Raw genomic sequence first — 12230 nt, forward strand, 5'->3', positions numbered from 1 at the left:
AGATAATAAAATATTTTCCCTTTATATTTTGAATATATTGTTAATTTTTTTTTTTTAATGATTAACTGCATATTATATGTATGTGCATTGTACAGAATAGGGTCAGAGTAGTGATTTTATGTTATAAAGTGCTTACATTTTATTCGTATAATATAAAGGCTGAACATGCCAATCGAACTTTGCTTCAAACTACTCAAACCCAATACTGTTGAAAAATAAATAAACTAACATTACTGTACTACCACTAAAAGTATGTTTGAATAATCATTGAAAAAACTACCACTATATTTATCTATATTGAATATATCTAACAATCACTACAACACAACATTTAATTATATAATTCTTTCTAAATAAATTAAAACTGTTTCATTACGATCAGTTAATAATGAAATATTTCTCGTGAAAATAAAATATTAAAATATTTAATTAATTAGTGTAACATTAATGTACACATAGCAATTGATTAATTTAAATAATTATCCGCCACGTGACAATATTAAATAATTGTGTATGATACTCAACTCTGTATAACTACAGTTGTTAACGCACTCGTATTATAATAAAGACTATTATATTAAAAGCTTACTAATAAATAGACAGAATTACTTATCATAAAAACAATCATAAATAATTGCATGATCCATATGATTAACATGTATAAATACAAATAAATGAGATCAATTACAAATACGATAGAAATACTATACATAAAAAAATAAAAGAAATCTTTTATTTCCGATTCAGCAGTATTTTTAAATACAATCCTGAATAATTTATTATAATTTTTTTTTTTTTTTAATGGAATAAACAGACTACAGACATACTATAGATTTGTATAAAACAAAAGTCATTGCATACAATACGATATTCAACAGCGTGATTAAAATAGACAAAGAATGGAAAAATGCATCTCTGTAATGATTATCTTAATTATTAGGATATCATCATATTGGATAAAAAGAAGTTTTAACTAAAGTTTAATACTTAAAATTTAAATTTAAATAGACTTATAAAGTTCATGGCTTGTAAAACAACAGTAGAATTTTATATTTTATTTTCTTCGCGATTGATTTAATAGTATTTTGTTGTAGTTATCTCATGAAAACGCATAAGCTTAAAAACTATTAAAGAAATACCTATTGTTATAAGAAAACAGAAATGTATGTGAAGTCACACAAGATTAAAGCTTAACTTTAGTAATAATGAATTTGGATGTTTTTTAAGCCTTTATACTCTAAATGTCTTAACAAATGATAATATTGATATAACTTAACAAATAGTTTTTAGGTAACTGATTTGAGTCGATGGTGATGAATAAAAAGATTGTAAAAAAATTATTGCACTAGAATTAAAATATGAATCGTAATGATATATTCGATTATTAATTTGTAAAAGCCGAAGCTAAAACCTATTTAAAAAATCATTTAGATTCCTGTCTTTGATTCAAACTTATCTTTAAAAATTAAAATAAGTATAAATCCAATTATAAATAATAAATATTAATGAAAGAGATAATATACTACTTTTACCGAAAGTATAGAGCAATACGTGTAATTATTAGGATCCTATTATAATACATCAGTGCAAGAATTACGACAGTTGTTCACTTTTTTTTTACATTTGTACCATACAGTTTTTGTTTCAACGTTACGATAACACATATACAACAAACTGACTTTAAAATGTCAAACATAAAAATATACAACATTTATCGATCTGTGTAAATAAAACAACGAAAGAGGCACATCATTTTACTAATGTAATTCATATTATGTTGGTCAAATTCTGCATTTTTTCCGCCAACGTTTTCCACTTTGGTCGATTTCGTCGTGCTTCCTTTCAACGACCAGCCCCGCGGAGTATTCCAAAATTGCTTTATCGCCAGGGTCGATATTTGACGCATCGTCTGGTGCAGTACAATATTTTGGTCCATCGTTGCCGCAGAATGACACCGATGCGCGATGCCGGTACAACACTGCGGTCGACAAATTAGACGACGTGTAGTAATGCGACCGCTGCAATGCTGCTGCTGGCAACACGTAGTTTGCATTAATTCATCGGAATGTCACTTATCATCACATATTTTGTTCTGCCGTGTTTGTTGTTTATGGTTTAAAACAACGATAGTATATGATATTAAACAATGTCGTATAATCCTGCACAGACACTACATTACTACAATATTATAAAAAATGTTAAATCGAATTAGTTTAGTAAACAATTTTATTTATAATAATAATATTACGTTGACGACTATCGTGTTTTTTATTTCAGAAATCCTGTGTCCTACTCCGGTCGTGCCACTCAACGGTCTCCTGATCGAAGATTCGGCTCCAGGGCGTCACGTAGTCGGTTCCATGGTGCAGTTTTCTTGTGGTGAAAAGCATCAGCTGATCGGAAAACCCAGCATGGTGTGCACAGAAAATGGCACTTGGTCACACTCCACGCCATACTGTGAGCATGCATAAGCTTTTAGATGCAGATAAAAGTTTACTGTTTACATTTTCTTTAATGCTAAAGAATCTATTCGTGACATGTTTGAAGTTCAAATCCGTTGCTTAATACCTATTTATTCAACCACATGAAACAATATTTCGCACATAAAAATTATGTGACAGGATAAAATATTCACCATAATATTATAAAACTGTTATTATTTTAGATAAAGTTTATTTACATAAACCATTTTAAGTAAATACCGCTGATTGTTGAATGGGCCACTTTAAAATACATATTATATTAATATAATAGGTATATTATTATTATGATTTAATAAAAAAATAATAATAATAAATAGATATTATAAATAAAAACAAAAGTGTGATTTAGCTGTTATTTTTTTATAATATTCTTACTACAAACCAGATCTAGTTTCATCACATAAAAATACACATCACATAACTATTTAGGTCTTACAATATCTAATATTGTACTATTTAATGAAAGTATAAGCCTGGAACTAGAGCACATACCTTCATATCAATAGAATTTTTTAATAAACCACATTAGGTAAAATTCAATAATATTAAACAGTATAATACGATTACAACGAACTTAGTTATTGCATAGACGTACTAAAGCTCAACAACAAGCCTAATTTATTTCTGTATAGCATTATATATTATAGATATCTCATACATACGGTTTATTCCAATTATTAGTTATACACAGATTAATTCTCCAAGAATGCTCATTGGCTCATCGCTCACATTCCATTTCTTATCCTTTAATAACGTATTTAATGAAATTCTATTTTTTTTTAGAAATTTTAAGTATACCTACATAACGACTTTATTTTTAAAAACTCAAGTTTTTAATATCTATTAATAATTTCTCCGTGGCCATACAAATACTTATTTGTTTTTTTTTTTTTTTATGTTTTGACTTTTAATCAATTTATAAGTATACACAAAATTAAAATTTTAAAACACTAATACCTATAAGTCACTTAAAAATCAACACATCATGAAAACCAACGTATAAACACAAATTATGTTAATAACTTTAAGTATGATAATGCATTAATTTATTATAATATTAAAGCTAAAGTTTACTTTGCTGCGTAATATTGTAAAACTAAAATTATTATCCATGCGAGTGTCGTATTCTTCTATTAATTCGTCATGAAAAAAGTGGTTCTAATTTGATAAAATCGACGATTCGCTTGGCCGTAAAGTAGTTTTCTAGTGTACTTCGCCATTGAATATGTTACTATATCATTGCATACGATAAAAACAATTCTGAGCGGAGTGATTAGTTAAATACAAGTTGATAGATTCCATATTTCAAATAAAACTTTGTCGTACTTATATTTCCATTTCTATATATTAATAATAAAGTGAATTGACCTAATTTTTAACAAAAACAAAGCGCATCTATTATATAATTACATGTTGCCACATTGTCTGGAAAATATTCATCTAATACATAATATATTGTTGGATGACATGTCAAAATATTCTGGTAAAATTATCCCCAACAAAATATCCCGCATAATTATTAATTCAAAACTTTAAGAGGATGCTACACCCGCATTTACTGTCTCCGTCTTAGCAAATTTACGCTCAGCCGTTCACGTTTAGCTTCGTTAGTTTAAAAATTAGAGTGACTCGACCTATTATGAAACTTAATGGTAAAAACATTATTTGTGTTTGTATGTTAGTTTTTTATGATTGTATAATTTTTTTAGCAAGTTTCGGGTATATAAAATAGCGCAAACTAATAATGCTCATAATTCATTAAAAAAATTGAACTATCATAAAAAATCAACATATGAGCACAAATAATGTTCTTGCAGTTACCTAAGTTTTAAATTTTTTTTTGGGAATATTACGACTGGAATATTTAGACGTAGATTCACTTGTTCACAAAATCACGTAGTATTTATTAACCAGTCTGATCGATCGTTGTTGCCAAGTACATAGCCAGAATTTAATATTTAGGGGCTCTAGATAATTTTGAATACAATTTTTATTTTTATTTTCTTACATAATTGATATACAAAACCATTAATTTTTTATTTTTAAAAATTTTGGTAAGAGAAGTGGGAATCCAGACCTCGCGGACCTCCCTAAATACGTGCTTGCTTAGCTGTTGCATATAATTACGTACGTTATTTTGACTGAAACTTCGTGATATACATATTTTAAACATAAAAATACATTTATCCGACAACAGTTTATTACTAAAACGAAACCAAGACTCCACAAGTGCATAAGTTAGGCTTTTTTTTAATCAATCGGCTGTCTCATATATAATTTCAAAAAACTATGTGTATACATTTCACATTTATCTATCATTTATAACAGTGAACAATGCAATCAGATCGTGTATCCGATTAAACATTGTGTTCTTATTATTGCTTTTTTTTTTTTTTCATATAGTGGACATTTTTTTTATATGAAAAAAAAACATGTGTACTGCCAGGTATTCGATAAATCTAAAAATGAGCTTTTGGTTTGAACATCAGACAAGTTTCGCCTCGTGAGCAATAATCCTATACCCGACGTATTATGCGATACTGTCCTATTCGATGGATTATACTAATAATATAATATAATGTTAATTCAAGTATAATTGTGCATAATATCAGCCCGCACCGGCGTAACGAAACACTATTTTGTTTATATAATATATGATATTATTATAATTATTATTATTATTTCTGTAGGCAAAGCCAGATGCGAGTATCCGGGCGAGCCGCCCAACGGCCGCATCATACCGCTGAAGTTCTGGTACGTGCCCGGCGACAAGTTGAAAATCACATGCCTGGCCGGGTACGTTCTGCCGCTGCCACTCGAGGCCAGTCCGCCCGTGTGCCTCGGCAACGGCACGTGGTCGCATACCCTGCCCGAATGCATACAGTACACGAACGTGTGATCGGATGACAGCGATCCGATCGAGACGTGTCCGGGTGGGCGAACACGCGGTTTCGCGGATGGTGCTCGCTTTACTGCGAACCGTTCGCCGTCCGACGTTTATTTACACTAATTTATAATTTAATTTATAGTCATCGTGTCGTGTCTAATAACAATAATATTATCGTACGCTCCTTACGGTTATAATATAATAATATTGTATTCCCATAGGCGTAGGCGCAAATATGTGAGGGGGTGGGAGCTTGAGAGGCTCGAGTTTAACGCACCCTCGTCGAGAATGTGTTGTAAATAAATACAAATATGCACGAGTTTTTACGGATCGATACGCATAGGTAAGAAATTTAATAATATAATATTGTGCGATTTTACATTATAATATATTATATATTTATTCGGCGAGTGTCAGCGACCTTCAACGAAATATTACGTGTATACCGTGACATACCTACCATCAGGTGATTTATTTATTAATGTAAGACACACATTATTTCAAAAACTATTTACTTTTTTGAAAACATTTGTTTTATATAATTTAAGCAATCAATTAAAATTTAAAAAATCGTACTTATTTTTATCTTTATAGCTATTTTTTTTAAATTGTTTACCTTTATTTTTAATAATAACATGCATTATTAATTTCTTATCCTTAAACAGAATATTTTTTGTAGTATATTTCGATACATAATAATCAAATTATAGACGATTAATTGATGATGTTTTAAGTATTGATAAGGGAACTGGAATAGTACAGTGAAGTACCCCGCAAAATATCAGTTAACTACTCCATGTGTCTTAACTTTGAACTACTACTCCGATATTTGATTTTATAGATCCAAAAAATACTCCGGATGTTATTCTGCTTCGGAGAATAAAATTAAAAAAACTTAAGTAAAATAATAAAAATACATATACAATATTTTTTAAAAATGTTTTTATTTTTTTTATAGTAACCTAAAATTATTTACAATAATACTCGTATATTCAATAAAGTTAGTGTTAACTGAAGTAATGAATATATCTTATGTACAATGTAATATCCCGCACACCAATGGCCAGAATTATGATGATTATTGTTATACCTATGTCATAAAAATGATGACATTTTTTCACTATTATGCGTATCGTATCTATGTAAACAAATCGTTCACATTATTTGAGTCGATAACTAAATATTATTTAATTTTTTAAAAAAAAAAAAAAAACAAGCCATTTAAAAATTTAGTTATGTTAGAAATGGAGAGCGATGGAAACTATTTTAATTCTTTGTTATTCGTATGATCCGATCATATTAATTTGACCTCATCTCAAACCCTGTCTTCCAAATTTGAAATGCTATTTGCGCCTATTTCTAAACGTAGGTTATCACGTTGTAGTTGACGCCTTTTACTCCTGTCGACCACGGATGTCCAACGCATTGCCATTGCGCAATATTTTATGTAAAACATAATAATATGCACTCTGCACGTACTAGTAATAGTTTTTATAGTTATTACCTAACCTAACCTAACCTAACCCTTGTTCAATCATCCGCGATTGAAACAATAGTAATATTAAGGTCTCATTATATTATTAACCACGCTTTTCCACCTTCAACTTGTTTAATATAATAATTTATGATAAATTGTTACCAATTGCTGTTAAACTGTACATACTAAAAACATACATTATTACGTGCTGTTATAAATATTAAAAATAATTGCAAATACCTGTGACAATAGGATATTATTATGACGTGTACCAGCTTCAGTCAAGTGGGTCATCGCGTTAGTATTGTTAAAAATTGTTTTTCAAAGCCATCTAAAATCACAGCGTAAACATTATTGGACACTTCTACGCAACGTTGTCACGGAAAGCTCGTGTCAACGGTATATATTGTATTATATATATATATAATAATATATCTGTCGGATTCCCCTGTACTGCAATGGCTCAGGTTTGATCCCGACAATTGCACCGGATTTCCGAGTAACTATATATTTACGGCCAAGGGCGATAATTCCGATTCTGCGTGCTCTCTGACTACCTGCTTTGCCTAGTTTTATTTTCTCTCTCTCTCGCTCTTTCTCTCTTTATTTTTATTATATTTGAACTTATGTAATTGACGTCAAATGAAAATGGAAAAATATAAAACGTTTTTGTCTTTCCGTTCGAAAAACCGGGATACAATCCCGTGGCTGTTTTTCGATAGAAAATATCTACTAGTCGATGTTGCTTTTGGCTGCAATGGTTTTCGCTAGTGGAAATACTTACATCTCTGCCCAGTAATAACCGCAAACTAAAAACATTTTCAAACATCGATTACATTTTTATTTATTTGAGACTTTACAACTTGCGACATTATTTACCTTGCGGCAATTATCCAATAACATACACTAAAATATAATATCTGTCAAACGTTTTCAATGTAATCAACAATTAAATGTCATAAACTTATTATAGTTTTGATTAATATTAAGTAGGTACTATTATACATACTAAAATGTATAATATTAGATTTTAATTATCATAAAAAAAAAAAAAAATACACAATATACATGGTATAAACGGTGAAGAATATATAATATTATGATCATATTACAATATAATAATATAATTGATATAAAAAATAAATAGGAATTTAAAGTCTTTTTTTTTTATTTTGTTAATGATTTAAAGATTTTTTTATGTAATATTTGGTTGTAATAGTATAATATCATAATATTATTAACTCTGTTTAAAAAATAAAATATAGAACCTATAAATGGTTAAATTAATTATGTATTATATGGTCCAAGTTGAGTGGTTTTTTGATCTATTTTGTATTCATAATTATTTTGTTTCGTAATTAAAAATACATAACTTTTTTTCTATTGATCATTAAAATTAGATCATTTTACAACAATTCTTTAAAATTCATGGTTGATAAATTTAATACTTGATATTAATATAATTTTGATATTTCCATTTTTATAGATGTTCGTGCTTATTTATATTTATTTTACAACAATTTTCCAGCATTTCTTAACGTATTTTGTGTTAGTGCCATATTAAACATTTTTCATCCGGAAGCAAGCCAATTATATAGCTAACGGCCTTTTTCTCATACATTGTATTCCTTCGTTTCAGAAATTTGGCATCCTATCAATGTTTAAAATCCAAGTTCAGTAGCAGGTGTAAAGAAAAATATTGCCAGGAAATTGAATTTGCTGTTTCTGAAATTTGTAACCACGAGTAACCGTAATTTTAACCTTTCAATGTGCGGCTCCATTGTGCAAACCTTAATAAAGATTCAACATCAATTGTTGTACTCCTAAATATTTACTCCTGAAAATAACCATATCATGGCTACCCAAACTTACCATAGCCAATAATAAAATTGTGAGTACATTACAGAACTTCAGAGGTTTTAGACATTAATATTTACTATATAAAGTATAAATTGACAAGTAAAATACAACATTTCATCTAATATTAACTAAGTTATGATAAAAATAATAGTAAAAATATACAAGTGTATTAAAATTATAAAACCTGTTTAATTTGTTTAGGTTTGATAGGGACTTATGTGAACGGAATAGGTACTTATAAAAAAATTACTTTTTTTGTATATTTGAAATATTTAATACTAATTAACTAAAACAGTGTGAATAACAATACGAAAATAAATGACCACCATATTTTTGTATATTAATTATTATTTACTATTTTAGATGTATTCATTATAAAATATATGATGATTTAATATTATAAATATTATTTATTATTATAAATATTATGATTATGGATTTATAATGTATATTGTATGTACCTATTTGAAATTTTCAAATAATAATAACAATATTTACGTCTATTTGTATTCTTATTTATGCAATATTTATTCCTCTTTTCTTGTTCATACGTTTTTACGTATATTGGTGTTGTTAAATATTATTCTTATAATACAAATACAATTTAAATATACGACTTGAATAAATTTAAAAACAATCCATATCGCTCCAACTTATTATATTAAAAACTAATATAAGCCCAACATTTAACCGTTGTATATATATTATATAACAAATAAATTATACATAATATACAATATCAAATATATAGTATATAGAATATAGATAGCCTGATAGATTTATTAAACTACGGCAATTTTAATTAATATTTAACTAACAAAAGTGAAATATTATAAATTAAAACGCCATGTGGATTTATATTTTGAACTTGTAGGGTCATTAAAAAATAGTTTTCACTTACTTCGTAATGGGTTTTCATAACAATTTAAGTTCATCCTAAGCTTTAACGATTACAATACGACATATCTTGGAATTCTCAGAGAATTTTGTTCATTCGTTGCGTTAAGTTTTAAGTTTCGTCACGAATTATACTTTATGTTAAATTTTAGTTTACAATATATTTTTTTCGTCCATTAATGATAGAATCAAATACAACTAAATAATAATTGTACTAAGTTAATTAATATAAAAAAAGTACGTATATGTGAATTACATAATTTTATATTTTAATTAATTGCATTTTAAAGTTATCCTTAGTTTATTATTGTAAGCGTGCTGTTAGGTAACTGACAATGTGAATAGTTTTTAAAAAATTTTAATGTTGAATCACTTTCATAGAAATTTAATAATGTATTATATTAAATAATTAAAGTATCTATATTTCATAATCAATATTATATAGGTTAGGTACAAATAAGAGTTCTGTCAATGGATAGTCTTCCTCCTCATGTAAATCATGTCATTTAAGTTATGTTAGTCTCTGCTATTAATCACATTTGCTTATTATATACAAATGACACAGATTGTAAATATATATTTTTAGTACTAGTATAAATAAATATTTTTCATGACATATATATCAGAATTAATTAAATTGTGGATATTATTTATAATATCAAAATATTGCATTTAGTTAAACATTAATATGTTCAATTTATTTTGAATTTTGAATTTTTTTTCTAATTAATAATAAATTATACTACTAGAAGGTTGAAATTGAATTCGTAACTTATTTTAGTAACTTCATTTATAACTTATAAGTTATAATAAGGATAATAATATAAACTATAAGAACCTATAACATAATGTTATACAATAATATTATTATAGTCATACAATTTAAATTCTTTGCCAGTATATAGTCAATATGAATTATACTATTATAGTAGCTAAACTTAGCTTAATTATATGTTTAAACAATTTTACATTTCATTTTAATCCTGATATCTTATAATAGACATAATATTTCTGAAAATGTAATATAATATAAACTTTTACTACATACTAGCTATACTTGGTATTTATAGTACTTAACATAGTATAAAATCGAAAGATTTTTAATCATTTGTTTGCATTTCCAAATTATGACGTTAAAATATTCATAAAAAATATAAAAAATATTTCAAATTAGGTTAGATAAACTTATAAGTTATAAAAAAAAATAACTATTTAGTTATATTCAATTAGAAATAAATGTATAATTTAATATTAATCTGTTAAACTTAACAGAATAATGATTATTAATCACAAAATAATTTTTTTTGCTATTTTAACATATAAACTTCGATATCAATCAAACATATTAAGGAGTTATATTAAAATGTATATATTGTAATATTGTAAGCATATAAAGCAGATATCGTTTCTTAAATAAGAATTCAGAACCATACATACAGTAGACAATTCGTTTTAATTAAATTACATTTTCATCTTCATCAGTATCTAATATATTAAAGTTTACGGTACTATCATGTTAACACAATTATAATTCAAATTAAAAATAAACAGTATCAAATGCTGGTAGGTATCGACAAGTAGATGTAGATAGCGACAGGTAGCAGCAGTCATGAACATGACGTATCAGCAAACTTTTATAGATATCCGCATTAAGCAGACAACTGAAACAAATAATAACAAAACTATGATAGCAGCTACAGTGAAAAGTAATTACTTTAATTTGAAAATTTTGATTTCGTGCTACTCCGTCGAGTATTTTTTTATCATAATAGTGTCATTTGTTGCCTGCAGTACCGTTCTTAGAATTGACGAAGCCCAGCACAATTGCGAGGAATAACATAAACTTGTATTTACAAGTGTCTTGACAATACCTCCTTTTTGCTGTTCATATATTAATTGATTTAGTATTAATGAACTTTAGAAGAATACATTTTCTAACTACTAGTAGAAACGTAAAAAATAGTGAAGCCTTTGAATTATACAAAAAAGCATATAGAAAATGGTATGGATGATAACTTATCCCCTGAAAAAAAATTAAATTTATAAACTGTTTAGTTTTTATGAAACAAATAAAAAGCTTTTCTGGAAATATTACTATAGCCTTTCGTTTTGTTGTTCCATATTTGCCCCATTTTCATATTATGTTCGGCCATGACAGTTATTTACTAATTACATAGTAAGTACACCCCTACTTTAGTTGTAATATATGAAATTTCTTTGTTAATGCTCTAAACGTATCATTTTAATGCTATAAAACAATATAATTTTTGAAACTAATTTTAATATTTTTTTTTTTTTTTTTTTAAAGATTGTAAATTTAAATGAAATGCCCACCCCTCTCTTTCAAGTACGATTGGCAATATGAAACACCCTGTTGTATACATATGAATATTTTAATTATCGTTATTGACTCGTCCCATAAATCAAACCATCGAGTGCAAATTATTAGAGAACGGCATAAAGGTCGATAAATATATGACCTAAATACAGGTAGAGTAGGGTTTATTCTCGTATACAGATAATAAATATTTTTGGGGATATAAATCCGTTGCGTGTGGTGTCAACCACATTAAGAATTACTCGTTAAACGCACGCACACACAGAGTTTAAACACTGTTAACCGAAA

The 12230-nt window shown here is 27.2% G+C and overlaps 1 protein-coding gene across 1 annotated transcript in view; it reads left to right on the forward strand.

Annotated features, from left to right (window-relative positions):
- LOC113548518 (locomotion-related protein Hikaru genki) overlaps window positions 1–5956 on the forward strand; it is a 116111-nt gene extending 110155 nt beyond the window's left edge. Inside the window, exons 9-10 of the mRNA XM_026949448.1 lie at window positions 2278–2457; window positions 5174–5956. Coding sequence (XP_026805249.1) covers window positions 2278–2457; window positions 5174–5382 — 389 coding nt within the window. The 3' untranslated portion in view covers window positions 5383–5956. The remainder of the gene's footprint in view (window positions 1–2277; window positions 2458–5173) is intronic.
- The last annotated feature ends 6274 nt before the right edge of the window (window positions 5957–12230 follow it).

Source organism: Rhopalosiphum maidis, chromosome 4 (genome assembly GCF_003676215.2).
Source record: "Rhopalosiphum maidis isolate BTI-1 chromosome 4, ASM367621v3, whole genome shotgun sequence".
Lineage (NCBI taxonomy): Eukaryota > Metazoa > Arthropoda > Insecta > Hemiptera > Aphididae > Rhopalosiphum > Rhopalosiphum maidis.